The sequence below is a fragment of the Phaseolus vulgaris genome, chromosome 4, assembly GCF_000499845.2.
Source record: "Phaseolus vulgaris cultivar G19833 chromosome 4, P. vulgaris v2.0, whole genome shotgun sequence".
NCBI lineage: Eukaryota > Viridiplantae > Streptophyta > Magnoliopsida > Fabales > Fabaceae > Phaseolus > Phaseolus vulgaris.
Genome location: NC_023756.2, coordinates 11,217,566 through 11,241,561, shown reverse-complemented (window position 1 = coordinate 11,241,561; position 23,996 = coordinate 11,217,566). Strand labels below are relative to the sequence as shown.

Here is a 23,996-nt window from a genome sequence, read left to right as displayed (position 1 = left end):
TGGAATTAAGATGATGACAAAACTTTAAACAAGACAACCAATAAAAGCACGTTTAAGACTCAAAGACACTTACTTAAACTTTTAACTATGAAGGTTTAATGTTCTTAGAAATTTTAAAAGCAAGAAGGATTAAATTCCAAAATATATGCAAATAATTTGCCACACAAAAATAATCCTCTTTTAACAATTTGAACTTTGAAATGTGAATTGCACTCAATTTGTTTTTGTCTTTGTTTTTGTTTTATGGATTAAAAATTTCTATATTTTTGGCATGCATATTTTTAATTCACTTTCAATTTTCGTAAATGGTTTGGGATTCAATTCATATGATCACTTGAATTCTTTGTTTGAAACTAAATCAACTACTAATCAAACAAATTCTAATTGTTTTTAGTTCTTCACTCTTAAAGTCAAAATAAGTAGAATGGGTGTAAGACTCCTAGAACACTAAGAAAAAAAAGACTCAAGCAAAATAGATAAGGTAAAAAAAATGACACAAATAATTCAAAAATAGAATTTAAATTGCTTAATGAATAAACACTAGAATTGTAAATGACAAGGACTTTAATGACTGAATTGAAAAGCGAAAATGAAATTGTTGGAAGATAAAGGCATAATTGAAATGTGATGGAGTTTTAAAGTAGAAAATCACTTAGAAACAATTAAGCACAAATAAACCATGCTTTAATTACCACATGATGTGAATTGATTTTAGATTTACGAATATTTTAGAAGTTTCACTTTGGATTATGATTTTGATTAGCGGAATATGGTGAAACTCAAAGAAGATTGCCACTGGACACAAACTTAACCAAGTGGTTAGGTAAGTGTGAGTATTTTCTTCTATAGAGCAAAGAGAAAAACACAAGATTAAGGTGAAGATGATGATTGTGAAATTTAAGGAACAAAAAGACAATAACGAATGAGCAATGACCGAAATAAAAAGAAAGGAAATGGAAAGGGTCGTAAGGAATAAAAGGGAAAGGATGAAAAGAAAGAAAGCTTATGAAGGAGATGGCAGTGGAGATAGCATCAAGCCACTTGGAATGGTGGGAGGTTCCAAGATGAGTGGTGAAGAGTCGCCACTTGGAGTATGCTCTCTCAAGATAAGACCCAAAACTTTAAGTTACTCACAAATCACTCAAGCAGAGTTTTCTTACTATAAATGTGTCAATACAAAAGGCAAGACACTCTATTTATAAGAGAGAGTGCCTTGGGAAACAAGAGGGAGAGAGGGGGAAGGGGGCGGCATTTCCAAGGCTTCTAGAAGCTAGGTTAAGCCTTGGAATGCCGCACCATTTATGAGTGCTTCCAAAAGGTAGGTTAACTTTAAAACCTAGGGAGACACATGGAGTGAAAGATGGGCTTGGCACAAGCCCAATTTATATTAAGTACACCCTAATCTACTGACATTAAAAATAATGAAACCAGTTGATGCTCAACTCCAATTATGTAGATTTGCTCCTAGTAATCCTCTAAGGAATAATAGGCTTTGAAGCACTAGCTATGTATTGATCCTGACCTAGCCTTGGGTCTTGTGTCATGCTCTTGGTCATCCTTCTGAAGGTTGGGCTAGCTCAGTGGTTGCTCTATCTCTCAAGGTTCCATCACATACCCAACTAGTTGCCTTGTATTTGCATAACTAGCATCTTCCAACTACTCTTACAAGTAGGTCAAAGTAGCTCCCGCCCATGAGTATCCCTAGTGTGCCTCAAATTTATGAAGAATCCCATGTAAGACACACTAACTGATGTAACACTCTTATCTGCAAAGATGGTGCAACCAAAGAGGTGGAACAAATATGCTCTAGCAACCACTGTCCATTGTCTATTGTTGTATGTATGCATCCTCATAGACCACCCTTGACCAACTTAAATGACGTGACCACCCCGACAATGCGTTGTCTCAACATCTACTGCTCCACGATAAACACTAAGTGGCTTTACCAGCAAATATGTTGCCACAACAACATCTAAGCTCAGGTAGGTGTAGAGTTTCTCGATAATCGGGAAATGCAACAAATTTTACACATCATCCAATGTGATGGTCAACTCCCTCCAGGATAATTCATCCTCCATATTGGGTTGGGCTTCACCTTCCACGTGGGGTTGGGCTTCTTCAGGTCCATGTTCAATATGTTGTCCATCTTCATCACCGCATATTCTTCTTCTAACCAATGTTGTTGATCGTACACGGTTTTCCTATATACCTCCTCCCTTAGTTCTCACCATGTTTATTTGCACATACATCATTCCAACTAACACAAAACACTTTATTACACAAAATCAGGCCCTCATTCAAAACAGTGTTTCTGGAATAGGATTTCCATAAATGCTTTCCAAAATGGCCTTTTCAGAATAGGATTATGGAATTCCAAATATGGAAGCCTATTCCAGAAAGTTCATTCTAAAAAGCAGTTCCATAAAGCCTACTCCAGAAACATGTTACAAAATTCCATTTCCATAATTCAAATTGTATGCACTCTTCCAATGCCTTCCGAATTTACCATTTCTAGAAAAATTCCAGATTAGGGATTCCAAAAGTAAAAAAAAAACAACTAAACCTTACCTTTCTTCTCCGATGAAAAGTGGCTCCAAGCCCTCCCACCAACCATCGAAAAACAATCAAAATCCATAGAAGTTTGTGTATGTCCATTGAAAGTGCACCATAATCACAAAGAATGCTCACTAGAACAATGTGAAGAAAAGATGCAGAAAAGAGGGAGGGAAGCGTTGCATAAGGGTTTATTTAAAATCTCCCAAGGCTATTTTTGTCATTTCATGTTTTTGATGGGTGCAGGAAGAAAAATATTGGGGTGCAGATCCAAGTACAAAATATTTAACTTATGAGCTTTTGGCCCAGAAGATGTTGAGCGGATTTGGCCAACAATATTGTGGTTTCTCTTTGGGGGCTTTCTTCCTATACCTCATGGGGATGGTGCAATTACCATTGTATCCTTAATAAAAAAAAACCTTTGTTCTTTTTCTCTGCTTTGTCCATGATGCACCACAAGTGATTCTTGATGGAGCGGTTAACCCAGTGAGACATGACATGTTTGATAGTGCGTGTGATAAACTTGATAGTGGCGATTTTGCACTGCATGAGCTAGGTGTCGTTGTCGTTGTTGAAGATGCGTGGTCGAGGAGGTCATGAAAGGGGGTGTGCGAAAGACATGCTCGAGGTTCTTGGAATGGCATGTAATGGTGCAGAACCGTTGCCTGGGAGCCAAGAAGAGGATGGGGATGATAAAATTCAAATGTCAGGGCTTAATCCTCCCATAAGTCTTTTCATTGGATTTGAGACTAAGAAGTGAGTCATAGACATCTGCAAAGTTATCAAGCCCCCAAATCCAGAATACATTCCAATTTGAAATATAACATTTACATTTTGGATTGTGTAATCCAGAATACAAATTTTATATTGTATTTTGGATTATACAATATTGAATATAAAATATGTATTATGGATTATGCATTTTGGAATGTAACTTTTCATTTTGAATTTAAAAATACCTTTTAGATTGTACCGTCTAACATGATACATTATGGATTGTACAATTTCGAAGGTAATTTTAGATCCAAAAACACCTTACAGACGGTATAATCTAGAATGCATTACAATATGGAAGTTTTTTTTAGAATTGAGAATTAGTTTTTGGATTGTACAATCCAGAACATATTCAAGGATCTAGAAAAGTATTCCAGATAGTGAAATACGGAATATAAGATTCTATTGTGGATTGTACAATCCAAAATACAATTTGTATTTCATACTGCATAATCAAGAATGCATAAAATCCAATTTTTTATATTTTAGATTCTCTAATTCATAAAGTTTTCAAATTATAGAAATGGTAATGCGGGACGGGCACTATGGGCTAGCGCGCAACCCGTTAAGAAAAAACGCGATGCATACTACCTATTTCAACTTGCTGGCACGTTTAGGTCTACCCTGCATAACCTGTAGTTCGCCCCTCAATTCCTAATTCATAACACTTTCATGAAATTCGATAATAATTTTTTAATATTTAATAGTATTTTTTTTGTCTTTCTACATAGATTGTTTAGATTTTAATACTCATTAAATGCAATAGTCAAATCTTAGTCTTTTCTATAATAAAAGTTAAATATAATATTATATATATATATATATTATTTTATATTATAATAATAATCATATCTCTCCAGGTATTACCTTAAAAAACATTAATAAAATATTTTATTAGTCAATTTATAATCCAAATTTTATTGAAAAAAAAAGTATCATAATAATTTTTAACTCATATCTTATTACGCATGTGTCATAAAAATAATAATGTGAAACCATTTACCTAATTCATCTAAAGAAGAAAATAAACTAATTTAATAAAAAAAAATTACATTTCATTAATTTATAAAAATAATTTTCTATGTAAAGTGATCCATACATCCATAAAATAAAATCAACTCACATTTATCATGCATGACCAATAAGTTCAATGCAAGACCGAAAATATAGATGTGGAACATTGTCATTCCACCTAGATTCCTCAATCCAAAATAAAAATAATAAAAAAACGATTTGGGTATTTTTGGGATTTACATAATTGTGGCTTGCAGTAAGAAATTCCCTTCTATTCGTCACCTTCTATATTCCTTCTTCTAATTTGGGAGGGTGCGATCGAAGAAGCAAAGCAAATAATCAGTGTTCAGAGTTAGATTTCGCGATTCTGCAAACCATGGATGCTAGCGAGTTGCCCAGCATAAAAAAGTGGATTGTGATGTATCCTGTTTACATCAACTCCAAAAAAACGATGGCAGAAGGAAGACGCATCGCGGTCGCCAATGCTTGCGAAAACCCTACTTGTGCTGAAATCGGTGATTGCTGTAGCTATCTCAAGCTTCCTTTTGCAATTGAGGTTCGTTAATTTTGTATTTTTTACTCATCTCTGTTTAACCACTGCGAAATTTATTAATGCATAGAAAATTGCAGATAGACAAGGCGTACCCTCGCGATTTCATGCAAAGAGGGCGCGTGAGGGTGTTGCTGAAGAAGGAGGATGGGACACTCAATAATCCCTCCATTGCGTCAAGTAAGATTTAATATTTCACCCCGTATTAAAAAGCATTCTCAAATATGAAGAAGCATATATCATATAATCATAGTCTCTATTCATTCATCTTTATATGTATTCCATGTCTTTTACATCCTTAAATATGATTACTAGCGTTATGAACTGTTAGCTGTTGCTTATATTAGAACTACAGAAATATACTCACCTCGAAGCATTAAAATTTGATAGTTTTTTTATGAATAGTACAAGAAAAAGCAAAGTTCTTGAACTTGTAATAATTCAGTTTAGTTTTTTAATTAGAATTAGTTCGCTAAACTTATGAACAGTTTAGTTCAATTTAGGATTGAAAATAAATGGTTCAGTTTAGTTTTTTAGAACTAGTTTTTAGTTCACTTTATTCCAGTTAGTTTTTCCTCTTGAACTAAGCTACGAACAGCCCTAATAGTACAACAAATGCATAATGCCATCTAAAATGAAATGGTGTCAGTCCTCCACCTTCTCACAGAATATACCAAATGATAATTAACCAGCACATAAAAGTCGATGGTTGTGAAAAACCCTGCCCTGCTAGCAGCTAGAATCGCATGCCCTGAAAGAAAGAATTTAAATCTAGAGAAAAAATTTCTCCTTTCAAACAAATTTGTAAAATTGTATTGTTGGTTTAGTCTGCAAGCTTATTCACCAAGGCGTTGCCCAATTGTGCACATATTTGTTTCGTGAATTACAAGGCAAACTCACAAGTGATTGATCATTTTGTAACACCCAGCAAGAACTGCTTATGCTTGTTTGTTACCGATCACTGGACTTCTATTTTATATTAATATTAGACCTAAAATCCGGATTAGATAAGGTGGTAAATCATATAAAAGTTGTTAATGATATATGATATTAATGATAAAGTCGAAGTTGGTTAATTATGGGGCAGTTGATGGACCAATAATTAGCTCGACTAAGGTATGGAGGGCCTATTCTAGGAAGAACAAATGAGTCATGAAGGAGTGAGTGAGCAGAATATTGTCAAAATTGCAAGTATACTTGCAAAATCGTATCCTGCAAGTAAATGAGAAAACATCGAGCTTATGTGCACAACAGATCAGAAAAATCACAAATCATTGGGAGATCATGCTTTTGCTTGGGAAATCGGCAGATCATGCACCATGTTAATCCAATTGTGCAGGCTGGGATTTGGGTTTAAAACATTAAAAAAGATGACCCTCTTTTCCCCTAGGTTTCCAATCACAAATAAGAAACAAACAACTCTACTAGACTACACTCATGATTGATGACACCCCATCACCATTGTCATTTTGGCCATCACAACATTCACATTGTTGTCGTTGATGCTTGCATCACCGTCGACAAGGTTCACATTACCATCTCTAACACTCGATAAAAATCATCAACACTACCTTCGTCTTCAACTCTACTTTGTTCTGTAGTTTTTCTTTTGTTCTTTCTGCCATGTAGACTTGGAGAGTGTTTTGTTATGGTTAGAATTTGAAGAAAAAAAATGGCATTAGAGTGGTTAAAGTCATTCATCTAGTAGAGGAAGTGGTATTGGATCAAGGATTGATGCTTCGTGGAGTCATTGCATTTCAATTGATGGGAACGCAAGAAATGTGAAGTGTAAATATTGTGAGAAAGTATTAACATGAGGAATTTATCAATGGAAACATCATTTAGTTGGAACTTCAAATGATATCGGAGCATGTGTAGTAGTTCTTGAAGATGTTAAAAAATTAATGTTGGGTGTTGTTTATCAACCATAGCAAAATTTGATTAAAAAGCCAAAATTCAAAGAATTTGAAGGGGGGAGTAGTATGGGTGATATAAAGGATGGTGGAAAGACTAAGGCAGGAAGAAGAGAGTTATACTTCATCAAGTATTGTCAAGCAAAGGGTAGTGAGCATTCAAGGTACTACAATGACATTTTCAAAAAAAGTATAGCAAAGAGTAAAGAGTTCAAAAGGATGTTTGAGTTCGTTGTCAAACATGGTACTGAAATTAAGCCACCATCACATCAAGAGATTAGGGTGAATTATTTGAAGCAATTGATTGAGGATCAATCAACTTTTGGAAGAACTTAAACACTTTTGGAAGAAAAATGGATGCACAATAATGATAGATGGATGGATCGATAATTTGTGGTAATTAAGGGGACTATCCTTTTGAAGTCTATTTATGTTTTTCCCATTATGTAAGACAACTATTTTTTTTTCAAGATGATAGATGATGTTGTTGAGGAGGTTGGGGGAAGAGAATGTGATCCAAATTGTAACTTATAGTGCAATAAAAATTACAAGGACGCAAAAAGGAGTTATATTGGACATTTTGTGCAACTCATTGTATTGATTTAATGTTGGAAAATTTCGAGAAGAAAGTACACTCCATCAAGAGACAATAACAAGTGGTAAAAAAGTTCACAACCTGCATCTGTTCAAGAACTAGTCTTATTTCTTACTGCACAAATTTGCTAAAGGAATAGATTTGGCATGACCAACCAACACTTGTTTTGCTACTTATTTGACTTTGGGATGGTTGAATGTAAATAAGGGATCACGTATTAGGATGTTCACATCGTAGGAGTGACAATCTAGTCAATGTGTATAAACTAGAGATGGAGCGCTTGTAGAAATTTGATATTGGGTAATGGATTTTGGAAAAATATTTTGAATTGCATGAGGGGTGCTTTTCCCCAGGTGTTGTGCATGGTGGATTCAGATGAGAAGCCAACCATGGGATTTATTTATGAGCAAATGGATAGTGCTATAGAGAAGATACTAAGACTCTTCAATGGAGTTACTAAAAGTTAATAATAGCTAGTTACTTTTCACTTGCTTGATTTTCTAATTTACTAAAGGTTTCCTATTAGAGTATTGAGTTTGACTTGTTGTTGGTCCAGTTGTGAGCGAAATTGGAGTGACTTTTAGAGTGTAGGAATTTGAGTTTATGAAATTGATTTTATAATCATTTATCTATACCACCTAGTAGGCTTGTATGTGTTAATTAATTTTATAATTATTTAGGTCCACAATAAGAAAATAAATTGTTTATTGTTTAGGACAATGAGAAAAAATGACTATAACACTGGTGATCTTGCTTTTGTTGATGAATGAATTGTGGAGGAGAATGAAGCAAATTCAGATTAGCTGAAGTTGGAGAAGAAGTTAATGGTGCTGCACCTATGGATAATTTGGAGGTTCCTCCAATTGCTTATAATGGTGTACGTGGAGGAGTGATGAAGATGAAGATCACGTAGAGGAGAATGACTATCCTGATTTTAATATGAATGATTTCCTTGGATAGTTTGTTTATGTTAAATAATTATGAATTTGTTAGTTATTACGAGTAATCTTATGACATGTGATCCTATCCTTAGTTGTGCTATGTATGAGATCTTAATATTTATGATTTATTTTCATATTCTTGCAACTCGAGTTACAAACTTATGGCCCCCATCGGATCCTCCAGCGATCCTTGAGTTTGACATTATTGAGTGGGCGAGCTGGCAGAAGTTAAGGAGCCCTATGTTCTCGTTTAAGTCTATTTCATATTCTAGTTTCCTTATCCAATCTCTGTTAACTGCTTTTACTGCTTCATTTCTGGTTTTACTGTTTTTGGATGATGTTAATGAATAATGATGATATCTTTTATTTATTACGTGTTTGGAAACTGTTACTTTTTTTTAACCTTAATGTCTCTGACATTACAAAAGCAATTTCGTTGTTTTATCTTTTTGGTTGTGAACATGACTTGTCAAATTGATGAGAAAATGACTACTAGAAATCTTATGTTTTCATTTTTGGCGTGTTTGTTTTGCAGGAAAGCAACTAATGTTACGGGTTGCAGAGATGGTGCCTAGGCATCATGGAAGGACCAAGAAGCAAGAGACTGCATCAACGTCAACTACTGCACCTTCCAACAAATCTGGAAAGGGTGGGAAAAAGAGGAGATAATTTGTGTTTTGAAACGTTGTTGTACATGTTTGAGTGTCTTGTCAGATGTACTTTCTATAATATGAACAAGTTACAAAATTTCCAACCGAACAAGTTACAAACTTTAGCACAATTGCTTATTGGACAATTTTTTCAAGCCTTCTTTTGGGTGGGGTGGGATAGAGGTGACAATGCGGGCTAACCGTCTCGCATTTGGCCTGGCCCGCGCTAGGAATGCGATCCCATTTCACTAGTCTATTCTGCATAAGAAATAACCCGCGGGCCAGCCCGTATAAGAAAACTTTGTTTTTCAAAAATTAAAATTTCATTAATTATAAAAATAATTATTCTTACCACTGAAAAATTAAAATTTTATCCGTGTTTCAAATCATTTAATTTAAATAAAAATATAAATTCAAGTATAGGACTTGTTAGAAGGCTTAATTAAAAATAATTAAAGTTTTCTTTTGCATTTATTTTTTTCTATATATACATAAATGTATAAGAGTATCTTAGTAAAGTTTTGTTACAAAATATTTTAATGAAAATGACTAATTTTTTAACTATCTTATTGAAATCTCTTCTTTATATTATTTTTTTATTAACAAATTTAAATATAAGACTTAACTTAAAATTAAATCCACTGTCACTCTTAATACTAACTTCTTTAGATGATTAAAATAAAACATGAATTTTCTTAGTACATTAAATTCATTTTTTTTAAATAAAACAAAAAAAAGTCACACTGTAATAATGGATGAATGGGATATGATTATTTTTTACAAAAAAAAATAATTATTTTTTTATTTACGCGGGCTAGCAGGTAAACTTGCTCCGCTCCGTTGTTACCTGCATGGGTTGTGGGTTATGCGGGACAGGCCAAAGCGGGTTAACGGGTTAGATTAGTGAATTCGTCCTACACTTTTTAGTAGCAAGCCGTAGGGCGATCCCATGACCTGTCCCGTATTGTCATCCCTAGGTGAGATAACTTTTTGAAGTTGTAAAGGGTTACTTCTACATTCAAAAAATTTCTGTGATTTATTTGAACATTTGTTCCATTTGATATTAAATAGGACAAGATTGGGAGGTTAAATTAAAGATTTAAATATGTTTTTAGATTTTTTATTTTTAGTTGCATTTGTTTATTTTTATTGTTTCAAGTTAGAAATTATTTTTTAGTCGGTGTAATTTGAAATTTATTTTTAATTCTTTTGTTTGCATCAAAAGGTTTTTTTTTACTTGTTAGTAACTTTTATGAACAATGTGTATTCGGATTTTCTGGGTATTTGATCGGATAAATATCACATTGGTGATGAACATGAAATGAGTATTTATCCCTATAATTTAATGAGAAAGGTAAATGTATTGTTGCATTAACCCGTTTTACACATATTGTGTAAATAAATAGTTTTTATAGTTTCAATTTACATGATTAACTTAGGTAAAAATGTTTAACTACTTTGTTATAACTTATTAAAATTACTTAAGATTAAATTTTTAATATTGTGTTTGAATATTTTGATTTATACTTGAGAAAATAGTAAACTTATTTTACAATTTTTCTATAATAATAATAATATAGGTGCAGTTAGCTCTAAAAACGGATTGAGTAAAGTTTGAATTATTTTTTCAATAGATAAAGATAAACTATATAATATTCTGTCTAGTATAATCATCTAGCAAATAATCTAATAAAAAACATACACAAAACAATAAAGTAGGAACAATAACAAGAATAATAAGAGATCAACATACAAGAATTTATCATAGTTCATCTAAACTTAGACTACCTTTAGCCCCTTAAGCAACTATTTAAGAGTTTTCACTAACCAACACACTTGGTTACAACAAGTATTCTCACCACTTCAGGTTACAATGAGTATTTCCTGACCTCTTCAGGTTGTAACAAGTATTCAAACCTCTCAAGATTGTACATTCTTAACCCCCCTGAGATTAAGAACTCTCAATAAAACAAAGAACACTCTCAAATAGAGCACAAACAAAGGTCACAAAGGGTATAACTTTACAATGTGAAGAATTATAATGGTTTAACACTCAATCCAAAAGACTAGACGCTCTAATAGCTTGATTGAATGCTCACCATGGCTTTTGTGGAATTGTCTTTTTTTTTTGTTCTTCACCTTCAATCCCTTCATATAGTTTTTCAAATTTGTCCTTAGATACTTAAATTAGTTAAGTTTGAATTTTGCAATATCTTCATCTTTTTTGTGGAAGATGCTCAAAACAAAATGCTTAAATTTATAATACTTCAAATTGTTTTTGCTTCAAATCTGTTTAAGAAACTATTCAAAAGTATTTGCAATATAGGTTAGTAAAAACAAATTAAAACATAATCAGAAAATCAATTTGTTCCTAATAATATGTGATGCTAAAACTAGAGTACTTGAGATTTTCCATTTTTTAAATTCATTTTTGTTTTAAAAAGATTCAGAGATATTTGCAATATATATCACAAATGATAAAATATGTTTAAGCAAGATAATTTTGAAAGAGATTATAAAGATATTTTTGTTTCCTGTACACTCGTTGTGAATATATTTTTATTCCAAAAAACTTGTAGATAAAATCCTTTTTGTGTTTTTATATAATATCTCTTGGGTTGAATGCGCTACTAGTTACATATATGATTCATAAGATTTGATTTAACTATTATAACAAAAAACATGTTATGTATTCAATACATTCATCATATCGTCTAACATGAACAAAATTGTAGAGGCTTAGAGGATCTACTGTATACTGCAACTTTCATTGACCACTGTTAGACGTTAAATCACTGTGATAAAGTCATTTAGCAAATATGTTCTATGTGTACGCTTTGTGAAAAGCACGATGAATCTATTTAACATTTAGTTTTTGAATGTTCTACTGCTTTGCATATTTGGAGATGAATTCGGTAGATTTTTCTTACTCTTGAGTTCTCTAATAAGGAAGATCTTCTTTCTTTTATTAAGAGGGATGGTAGTTCTTTGGTTAAGTTGCTTAAGTTTGTTGTGATAACCTTTTCTATTTGGATGATATGGCGTATGAGGGATTATGCTAAATTTCAGGATAAAATTGATGTTTTTCGGGCTATTTTGGTAATTAAAGATTTAACTTGTCTCGTGGTAAATTCGTCTAAAGCTTCAATGAAGAATGATATGTTCGATTTCAGTGTCATTAAATTTTTTCGTATTAATACTCGTACTGGTAAAGTTCTTCGTCCTCTTCTTGTTAGATGGGAGTTCCCTTCGCCATAGTGGGTTCAAATTAACATTGATGGGGCTGCTAGGGGATATCCTAGTCTTGCTACTTGTGGAGGTATTTTTCGTGGGAGTATGGGGGAGTTTATTGGGGGTTTCTCTGCATTTCTTGATATTTATACTGCTTTGGTTGCTGAGTTTTATGGAGTTATATATGCTTTAGAGGAAGTTCAAAAGATGGGATTTACTAATGTATTGCTTGAATGCGATTTTTTCCTGGTTTGTGTTGCGTTTACTGCTAGGACTATTGTTCCGTGAATGTTTCGTAATCAATGAAATACTTGTCTTAATTATTGTGGGAATATCAGGTTTATGGTTACTCATATTTTTCGTGAGGGGAATGTGTGCTGATAAGTTGGCTAATTTAGAATTTATTCATAGAGAATAATTTCATTGGTATATTAGGCTTGCATCTAGTCTGTTCTTAGAATTCTTTATGAATAAGTATAGTCTACATATGTACCGTTTTTGTTAACATATGTGTTTTGTCTAGTCTCCACATAGTTTTATTGTATTTTCTTTCTTTTTTCTTTTTTTAATAATATTTTTTTTGTAGCAGATGATTGTTGTTACTTGAGGTATCAGCATAGTTGAGATGTCAAGTTGCAAAGTGATGTCTAACATGAAAGTTTTATAAAAAATAAATTTTTTGTACAAAGTATGCTGGTTAATTACTTAGTTTTTCTTAGACTTTGTTTGGTTGGGTGTGAGAGTAGAAAGGGAAGGAAAGGAGGAGAAAATGGGTAGAAAATTTGGTTGTTTTGTTATAGGAAAAATGAGTTAAAGTTAGTGGAAATGAAGTTTGTAGATGAATTGATTGATATGATTGAAATGTAAAAAAAAAAATTGTCTTATTTAATCATTTACCCTTGTCTAAAATTAGGTAAGTTTTTGTTTTAAAATAAATATAAAAGTGTATATAAAGTATTATTTATATATTTGTGAAGAAAAAAAATTAATTAAAGAAAATATTGGGCAAATTAATTTTTACAAACAATATTATTGCGTAATCAAAAAAATATTAATAATAATAATTTGTGGTGTGTTTATCGAAAAATAAATATTTTTTCATAATTGTGCATGAAACATGAAATTTGGTTGATAAACGCATCTAAATAACAAGTTACAACAATAAAAATAAATGAGTTTGAAAATAAGAACAATGAATAATTGATTAACTGAAAACTCATAATTCATTGCAGCACAATAGATAATTGATTAATTGAAAACTCATAATCAATTACAGCACAATTGATTAACTAAAAATCCATAATCCCACAACAATTAGTGATTTTTTTTATAAAATCACGAGATGTATGGACACTAGTGCAAAAAGTTGTTTAGACTATGACTTTTAAAACCATTCGGTGACAATTTTAAAATCATAATCTATGCTAACGTCTAAAGTAATTCAATATAGACGATGATTATTGTTTGAACCTTCGTCTATTTATGCATAATGGACGACAATTACTTGACTAAATATCACCTAACATGAGGCATGTAAAAAAACGCAGAATATAAACATAGTTCACGATTGTTATCTTGGCAAAATAATCATCCCTCGTTCCAAATTTTTAAAAAAATATAAATACAAATTTAGTTGTAGATTTTACCTTCTTTATAAGTAAAAAATAAAATAAAAAAAATACAATTCTTATATTCTAAGAAAAGACAAATGTTTCGACAATAGATACAAAACACATTACGTACACATGTGGGTCTCAAAAGCTTATGCTTAATATAGATGATAATATTTATGCTTATATAACACTCATAACATATAAATAATTTTCACTTGGTAGAGAATGTTCTCTTGGTTAACCACCAATATGATCTCACAAAGAATGTCAATATTAGAAAATTTCTTGAGAAATGTGTCAAAGTTATCTCACGGGTAAATGAAATTTCAATTCATAGATTCAATATTCATATAATTCTTCTTATAATAGTTATTTAAAGTTTCAAATTCAAGTTTGAATCATTAACCAATTTATTTAATTAATTCAATTTAACAGCATAATTTGAGTTCTAGAATCAGAATCAGAAAATACATACCCAAGATTAGAGAGAAAAAGAACAAACTATAGGATTGTGAAATGAATTCAATCCAATTTGTTTGATTTTGATTTTGTAAGTTGAACAATAATTAGTTCTCCGAACAAAGAACATGAATGATAAGAGAAGATAAAAAAAGTAATTCAAATTTTGAAACAAAATTAGAGAAAAAAAAGACCATTTTTAAAACTAAGAAGTTAAATAAATGATTTAAGACCATATATGCATTGCATGAGTTCTTATACAAAAGTTAACAAATATGTTTCAACTTCTCAAAATCGTAAAAAAATAATGTAATACTTCAAATTTAACAAAATGCGTGTCATTTTTGAAGTCTTCTAAATTTATAAAACAATACAACTAGAATTAGTCCAAAATAATATAAAAAAAAGTTTATAAGCAAAGATTATATTAGTTGAAAATAAAAAAATTTAAAACAATTGTATTCATTATATCCAATCTATTAATTATTAAAAGAAAATGTTTTTAAAACTGAAAATACAACATATTGGAAATGTTTTAATGTAAAATGAAATTATTAATGTCTGTATAAAATATTTGTCATCGGTCATCAATGCAAACTTTAAAGAAAAAATATCTTTAACAATGGGTGTGTTCTTTTAAAATTACATATAACTATTTTAATTAGATAATTAAACTACAATTTTTTTATATATAATTCAACCCTATTTTTATATATTTCACATGTCTTTCACTATGGATTTATTCACTATATAAAAATCAAATTGTATTGTATAAATTAGAATGGTATAATACATAAGATTTAAAAATGTTATTTATAGGATTTCGATCTCGGTTTATCATCAGCAGAAGATATTTTTTTAAGTTCGTTACTTAATATATATACCGTTTAAATAAAAATTAATTAACCCACTAAACCAATCACATACATTCCATTTTGTTTTACTTTTAGTTTGTTTTATTTAAACGCTAAGTCAACGTAATCAATGGTTAAGAATTATTGAATAAAATATTCTTTCTATTGTAGAAGGAGATGATTCAAATTTTTATTTATCTTTATTTATGTATATTCATATTTTTAATAAGATCACAAGTTGGTGAAACTATTATATTTTTTGACAAAATTCTTCCAATATTTAGTGCAACTTTATTTTGTAAAATCAATAAATAAATGAAAAATACATTAAAATCAAGATATATATTATATATCTAACTCTCTCTATATAAAGTGATTTTCCTTTTTTTAAGTATTTTTAAATATATACAATTTTTTATTTATTTTATCTTTATAATAATTTTTTTGATTATTCTGTCATCTTGTAATTAATAGAGTAGTTATCAGTTTTTCTAAATTTAAATAAAATAATTATAAAAAATAATTGATAAATAGTTACATAACAGTTTTTTTACTTAAATAAAATAATTAAAAAACATTTTTAATTTAAATAAAATAATTACAGAGTAGTTGATATAGAGATAAAACATTTTTTTTAATTTCATAAAAAGAATCAGTAAATTATCTATTTTATAACATTTAATTTATTATTTTATTATTAAAATTTTATAATTAATTTTAATAAATATAGATACATATATAATAATTATAAAATGCGAATGCAAGCGCAAGAGCGCTTTCCGCTAGTAAATATAAAATTATATATGATGTAAGTAAAACTAACTTATACCCATAATTAAAAATTAAAAATTAAAAAGTAATAAATAAATAAATAAATAATAATAAAAAATCTCAATTAATCGTAGCCCTAGAAAGAAAACATCACTTAACTACACTAAACGGCGTCGTTTCAGTAGCCGCGTAATTGAACCCCGTTCGCACCGCCAGCAAAATGAAAAAGGACACAAATGGAATACGTAAAATGATAAGGGTATTTTCGTCAACGGAGGAAAAAACTTGTGCCGTTTCCTCACTTCTCTTCACTCTATTGTTCGCCTTACTTGTCTTGCGGCAAGGGTTTCAGAGCAGCTTCTTCTAGGTACGATTTCTTATACCGTTTTATTAGTTTTAATACTTCGATTCATGCGTATCCTATTGGATTCTGTTGCCTGCAGCTTATGCTTTTGTATCTATCGCTTATGTCTTCGATTTATCCATGTTTTGTTGATCATTTTTAATTGTTCCATATGAATTTCATGGTTTTTTCGATTTTTGTTTGAGTTGTTGGTTATATTCGGTAAGATGTTTTCAAAAAAGGATTTTTTCTTCGTTTGCTTTTGTACGTTTGAAATAGCTAGATTTGATTTTATTTTGTGGATTTTTGTGCTTGTTATATTCAAATCCCTGGATCCATATCTTGTTGAAGTTTTGTTTTCGGTTTATGATTTTTCTTATTTCTGATGAATGGATCTATAAACTTCGTTTTAATTGAGTTGCGGATCTTACCAGGCCTTGGTGAATATTTACGACATGACATGTTAAAGGTTGTCTTCTTGAATCTCCATTGAGTGTGGCGTTGTATCTTAATTTTGACGTATCTACATTTTGATCTGCGTGAGAATGTTACCTGTGCTGAGTTTGATTCGCTTTAACGAGCTTTATTGATGAAATACTTAGAGGAGATCCACCTGCAAAACATTTTTGGACGTTCAACTTTGTAAGAACTTAGAGAAATATAGAAGTATTTAAGTAGGTGAACAAGATTAAGTGAGTACCTAAGGACCTAGGTTAACATGAGTTGTTACCATTCGATTATAACCGAATCAATTTCAGAAGAATCTGAGATATCCGGATTTTGCAGGTGATTTTACCCTAATTTGAAAAGCTGTAATATTATCATTATTCTCCGAGTACAATACCTTTTCCAGAACTTGTTCTGAATCTGTGGCTTTTTCAGTTTTGCCGTGGGGTTTGTCTTCAGATTCCAGGACTGACACGTGAGTAGTGTCGGAAGTGTTGATGTTCGTTTTCTCCTCTTTATGAGGGAAACTGCTAGAATTATCGTTGAGGTTCTTTTACATTGTGATTGTCACTATGATTGTTAATTGTTTCCATCAGGGAAAACAAACAACGAAAATTGTTTCAGAACGATAAAAGATGCAAAGACAATATTGGAGAATTATCTGCTTTGTGTTTTTGTTTTTTTAATTTTCTTTTAATTAATTACTTCCTTTTGGATTTTGATAGTTATTGACCTATTATTGGTTCCGCTTTTCTTTTTCCTTTGTGCTGGTTTTCTAAAAAAATATCAGGGGAAGAGGGTAGAAAAGGTTGTGCCAGTTTGTCTGTAAAGGGGAGAGAGAGAGAGGAAAAAATGGACAGAAAAATGGTTGCAAATGTGTGGGGTTGATCGTGGACCCTGTTTTCCTTTTATGCATAACAAAGATTTTTATTATTACTATTGTTGTCCTCTTTTGAGAGATGGAGGAGAAATTCATTTGCATGTTGTTTTATCTGTGTTAGTTTTTTCGATTCTACAAACCATGGATACTAGCGAGTTACCCAACATAAAAAAATGGGTTGTGATGTATCCTGTTTACATCAACTCCAAAAAGACAATGGCCGAAGGAAGGCGCATCGGGGTTGCCAAAGCTTGTGAAAACCCTACTTGTGCCGAAATTGGTGATTGCTGTAGCTATCTCAAGCTTCCTTTTGCCATTGAGGTTCGTTAATTTTGGATTCTTTACTCATCTCTATTTAACCACTGCAAAATTTATTAATGCATGGAATATTGCAGATAGACAAGGCATATCCTCGTGACTTCATGCAAAGAGGGCGCGTGAGGGTGTTGCTGAAGAAGGAGGATGAAACACTCTGTAATCCCTCCATCTCGTCCAGTGAGATTTAATTTTTCAACCCATATGAATTTCAGTCAGTATGTTGCTTTGAATCAGATCTCGCTAAATTAGAGTGCTTTTTAGAGCGAAAGAATTTGAATTTGTGAAATTGATTAACTAATTTTATAATTATTTAGGTCCAATTGATTTTATAATCATTTTCCTTACCAGTAGGCTTCTAGGATGTGTTAATTAATTTTATAATTATTTAGGTCCACATTGAGAAAATAATTTTTTATTGTAAAAGATGATGACTGATGTGGTGTTTGTGATGGCTAATTCAAGATTTAACGAGAAGGATGTTAGAAAAAATGACTTTAACATTGATGATCTTGCTTTTGTTGATGATTGGATTCTGTAGGGGAATGAAGTAAAATTCAGATTTGATGCTTAAAATGAAAACATCTTAGCTGAAGTTGGAGGTTCCTCCAATTTCTTAAAATGGTGTGGGTGGAGGAGATGAGATTAATGAAGATGAAGATCATTTGGAGAAGGATGATTATCCTGATTTTAATATGAATGATTTCCTTGGATAGTTTCTTTGTGTTAAATAATTATGAATTTGTTAGTTATTATGAGTAATTTTATGATATGTGAACCTATTTTAAGTTGCGCTATGTATGGGATCTTAATATTTCTGGTTTACTTTCTTATACTCAACTCTTACTAGTCTGAGTTTTGAACTTTGGTCCCCTATCGGATCCTCCTACTATTCTTGAGTTTGACAATATTGAGTGGGCGAGCTGGCTGAAGTTGAAAGGAATCACAGAATAAATATGTGGGGAGGTAATGAGTGATAGAAAGGCAGGGAAAGAGCTTGCTACGTAGTTACTAGTTGGGCAGAAAATTCTTCTCTAAGTTCAGGAGCCCTATGTTCTCGTTTAAGTCTATTTCATATTCTAAGTTTCCTTATCCAATCTCTGTTAACTGCTATTACTGCTTCATTTCTGGTTTTACTGTTTTTGGATGATGTTAATGAATAATGATGATATTTTTTATTTAGTACGTGTTTGGAAACTGTTACTTTTTTTGAACCTTAATGTCTCTTGACATTACAAAAGCAATTTCGTTGTTTATCTTTTTGGTTGTGAACATGACGTGTCAAATTGATGAGAAAATGACTACTAGAAATCTTATGGTTTCATTTTTGGCGTGTTTGTTTTGCAGGAAAGCAACTAATGTTACGGGTTGCAGAGATGGTGCCTAGGCATCATGGAAGGACCAAGAAGCAAGAGACTGCATCAACGTCAACTACTGCACCTTCCAACAAATCTGGAAAGGGTGGGAAAAAGAGGAGATAATTTGTGTTTAAACATTGTAGTACATGTTTGAGTGCCTTGTCAGATGTGCTATTTTATATCACATGACCAATTACCCCGGCAAGTTACAAATTTTCCAACCAATTTTATCTGTTAAATTTAGCACAATCTAGGCATTCTTACGCGAGGGCCTCTATCTTTAGAATAATTTGTTATGACTTGTATTTAAATTACTTAAGATTTTATTTTTAATATTATGTTTGAATATTTTTATTTATATTTGAGCTAATAGTAAATTTTGACATTTTACTAGTTGATTTATAAATTAAGAAAAAAATTTAATCGCAAAGTAATAGTTATAGCTTAGTAATATATTTCATTGATTTGTATATTTAAATGTTGCTTACGAATATAAACTATTTTGATTAATAGTTTGTGGTACATGGATGGATGTTGTTTTTTACACATAATGACTGCATTGTGTTGTTCTAACTTCTAATCCAGAAGCAACATATTTACAGTGCAGAGCAGAGCATATGGAGATATTGTGTTTGGTGAATCATGGAATCTGATAAATACCTGAAGTTGTCATTAAGTGAGGTTGTACAATCCCACTCAGAATTTCCTACTGGAGTTGTCATTAAGTTAGGTTGTACAGTAGAAACTAACAAAAGGTATACAGAACTAAGAAAGAATGAAAAACTGTTTTTGTCCAAAATGTAAGATATTACAGAAAAGAATAACTCTGGTTCTGAGGTACTAGAATCCTCCCAACAATATATTTCCAGCTTCTCTCCTTTTATATATACAAACCTCTCTCTTACTGCACTACTCTTGACTAATTCTGCTGACATGGTAACTCCCTCAAATAGTTTATTCCCATTTCCCTTATTTCTTCTCTCATAAACCTTTGTGATAGGGGCCACACCATATCATTATTTTAGTCCAGAACAAAGATGGTATCAATAGTGTTTACTCCTGTTGTCACACACTCTTTGAAGTTTAAACAAAAGAAAGTACACAACATGTACATCACAGGATCTGCAAACCTTTCACTTTTCCACTCAATTTCCTCTCTAAATTTTATTTCTCGGAATCAAATTCCCTTCTCCCAATATTCAGTTCCAGCTCAACATTCAACAAGAACATTCCTGTTCCCATTTTTCCCTCTTCACCAAATGTAATGACAATGTACTTCCCATACCCTTCGTTGTAGCATACACCTTACTTACAGAGATCTCTTAAAACCTCATTGCTTGGGATCAATTCATCTTCAGTTAGATTAAAAGGTTTTGACAAAAGCACGGACAATACTGTTGTATAGCAGAATGCTATATATGCTGAAATTTGGCATCTGTAGTTAGAACCAAAACTTGGATACTTAGTGGGAAATCACCATAATTGATTTGGAAACAATTGTATAATTGTATTCGCCATGGCCAGTTTTCAGAAAGGCTCTCTTACAGCTAGGCAGTAATGTGCTTCCAGTGGGCTTGGACTTTATTCGGAAAGCGAATGTTAACTGGAAAATTGATATTCTCATTAATTTTAACCGAAAACTGTAATTAAAAATTCTAAACGAAAATTTTAAACTCGATATTATATATTCAAAATGTTGAATCGAGAAACGTTTAAAGTTTAAAGTTAAGATTTTTGGTTAAAATTACTATGAATATTGATTTCTGATTTACATTATTTTCAGTTTTAACTTTCTAGTTAAAGTTTTTTATTTATTTTTACCATATTAGGATTTTATTAATTTAGTTTGATATATTACATAATTAATTTTATTAAAAATTTAAAATAATTTAAATGTATTAAAAAATATTTAAAATATTTTTATAATATATATACATATACGTAACAAAATTTTCCTACATTCTTTAATATAAAAATATTTTAATTATAGAAAATTATTTTAGAAAAGGCGTGCATCCAATGTACGAATTTTAACATGTATTGACATACCTTGTTGATGGAGAAGGAAAGTTTAGGAAAAGTGAGAGTAACATATTGTAGAGCCCCAACGGTAGAGTGATAAAGAGTATGATCATCTACAAATACCGAATCATCAAAAGTGAGACTCAGAGAAGAAGTCACGGGAGTTGGTTGTGGCTTGAAGGTCAAGAGAAAAATCTTGAATATATTTGGTATGAGAAAGATGAATGGAATTATCGTTAAGCCAAGCGACCTCAACTCCTAAAAAATAATGTAGTGGCCTGAGATCCTTCAAAGCAAAATGAGTGCTTAAGTGTTTGATAAAACCTTGAACTAAGAGTTGTGAGCTACCAGTGACTAAAGTATCATCAACATAAATCAAGATAAAAAGAGTTTTAGTTGTAGTGAATAAACAAAGAGTTATCACTTTTAGAATAAGAAAAACCCATTTGAAAAATAATGTTGGAAAGTTTTTGAAACCATGAGCAAGGAGCCTGCTTAATCCTATAAATAACCTTTTTTAGACGACAAACTAGAGAAGGATCAGAGTTAATAAAACCTGGAGGTTGTTGCATATATATAGGTGAATCCATATCACTATGAAGAAAAGCGTTGTTGATATTGATTTAGTGTATGGACAGAGCAATGATGAACACAATGCAAATGGTAATTGGTTTGATAACAGGGCTGAAAGTTTGTAAAATATTTGTTTTCTTGTTGATGAAATCATTTAGCAACTAAACGTGCCTTGTATCTTTGGAGAGAGCTATCGACATTATATTTCCACTTGAAGACCCACATGCACCCAACGATATTTTCTCTAGAAGGTAGAGAGGTTAAAGCCCAAGTATTGTTATGCATAAGTGTGTCATACTCAACTTGCATTTCATGAAGCCAAAAAGGATGAGCCATAGCTTGTATGTAAGTGGAAGGTTTAAAAGAATCATTAATAATCCTAGTATGGTAAAATTTTGGTTTATGAATACCATCCTTAGCACGGGCTATCATGTGATGAACATTAAGGTCTTGAGTTTCTAAAGTAGTTGAAGTAGGAAATGAAGAAGAAGTGGGTGATGAAGATGACAACAGAGGATTGGATTTAGATGAGGGAATTGTAGAAGGTGAATCGCAAGACAATGAAAAAAAGGTGAAGATGAAAAACCAGAATCAATAGTTGTATTATCATGATACTTAAAAGAATTGTTAGGCAAAGAGTAAGGAAAAAGAAACTCATTAAAAATAAGATGGTGAGAGATTATAGTCTTATCAAAAGAAGTTAAATAAATATAACATCTATGGTATCACAACTAAGAAACAAATATAATGAAGAACAAAAATCAAACTTACGTTAATTATATGAGCGTAGCAAAGGATAACAACCACAACCAAAAACTTTTAGAAAGTTATAATCAAGTGTAAGAGAAAACAACTTTTCATACAAATTGATATGGTTTAAAATTGGAGTAGGCAGGATGTTAATAATATGAACATCAAAAGAAAAAGCTTCACCCAAAAAATTTAAAGGAAGAAAGGAGGCATCAAGAATAGCCAAGTCAGTGTCAACAATGTGCCTATGTTTTCATTCAATGGAGTCATTCCACTCGTGAGTTTGTGAGAAAGTGAGCTGTGAAAAATGCCATACTAATGTAAAACTTTGGTTAAAGATAAAAACTCTTTTGCATTATCACTTTGCAAACATTTTGTATAACATCCAATTTGTTTTTCTACAAGCTTTTTGAATTATAAAAACACAAAAGTCACTTACAATTTGTGTGAGATGAGATATAACCATGTATACCACTGGAAAAAAGCATAAAGAAAAGCAGTATAATACAAAGAACCATTTATGAACACAATATGAGAAGGACCCCAAATATCCACCAACACCAATTGTAGCGGACCAGTGTAAACAGTGTGCAAGTGTGTAAAAGGAAGCTAATGAGCCTTAATCTAACACAATAATCATAAGAAGAAACATTTGTATTATAAGAAATATCATTTAGATGCATAACATGATGAACAATTTTAGACAAAGCATGACCAAGGTGTCTATGCCAAAGTTCATAAGCATTCACAACACTATTGTATAAAGTAGTGTTAACAGTTGGATATAATGGATATAAAGGACGTTCTAAAGTAGGAAAAACATAAAGAACATCATGTATTCTTCCTTGAAGTATGATCTCCTTTGTAACTTGATTTTTGACAAAGCAGTGAGTAGGGAAGAATTAAAAATAAACTCCATTGTCTCAAGAAAATTGAGAAACACTCAAAAGATTCTTGTTAATCGATGGAACATGTAAAAGATTATTAAGAGAGGCAAAACCAACGTTATGAATAGGTATACCCGAGTCATTACCAAGTTGGACAGTATCATACTAGTGTAGTTTTTTTTCTTGGAGAAAACAACAAAGTCATGCGTATGTGATGTGTAGCTCCAGTATTAGGATACCACAGGGGATCGTGGAAGGTGTGCCCAAATTGGATGGTTCAAATTCATTGGTAGTGGACTGAAAAAATGAAGCATTAGCAGAAATATGAAAGACCTGGGTTAAACCTTGTCCAACAGTGTAACGCAGTGTGTCCAAATTTGAAGCATAATTGACACTGAACACGTGACTGTTGAGACAGAGAGGAAACAAAGTCGAACCAAGAACTGTTGTTAGAGTTGCAAGAGAAATTTTTGTCTTTTGTTGTTGGAATATGTTATTGAAGA

At 31.5% G+C, this 23,996-nt stretch overlaps 2 protein-coding genes across 3 annotated transcripts; both read left to right on the top strand.

The window, feature by feature from the left end:
* Window positions 1-4,494: 4,494 nt before the first annotated feature.
* On the top strand, window positions 4,495-9,121 carry LOC137837269 (signal recognition particle 19 kDa protein-like). Its single transcript, XM_068646229.1, has 3 exons — window positions 4,495-4,897; window positions 4,972-5,071; window positions 8,876-9,121. The coding sequence occupies exons 1-3, from the start codon at window positions 4,718-4,720 to the stop codon at window positions 9,007-9,009; spliced, it is 414 nt and encodes a 137-aa protein (XP_068502330.1). The 5' UTR covers window positions 4,495-4,717; the 3' UTR covers window positions 9,010-9,121.
* A 7,019-nt stretch (window positions 9,122-16,140) lies between these two features.
* LOC137837268 (signal recognition particle 19 kDa protein-like) lies at window positions 16,141-19,619 on the top strand. Of its 2 annotated transcripts, XM_068646228.1 has the most exons (5): window positions 16,176-16,285; window positions 16,696-16,730; window positions 17,710-17,909; window positions 17,984-18,083; window positions 19,251-19,619. In XM_068646228.1, exons 3-5 carry the CDS (start codon window positions 17,730-17,732, stop codon window positions 19,382-19,384), a joined length of 414 nt encoding a protein of 137 aa, XP_068502329.1. In that variant the 5' UTR covers window positions 16,176-16,285; window positions 16,696-16,730; window positions 17,710-17,729; the 3' UTR covers window positions 19,385-19,619. The 2 variants fall into 2 exon arrangements, with proteins under 2 accessions (XP_068502328.1, XP_068502329.1); XM_068646227.1 differs by lacking the exon at window positions 16,696-16,730 and having other exon boundaries at window positions 16,141-16,285.
* Window positions 19,620-23,996: the final 4,377 nt, after the last annotated feature.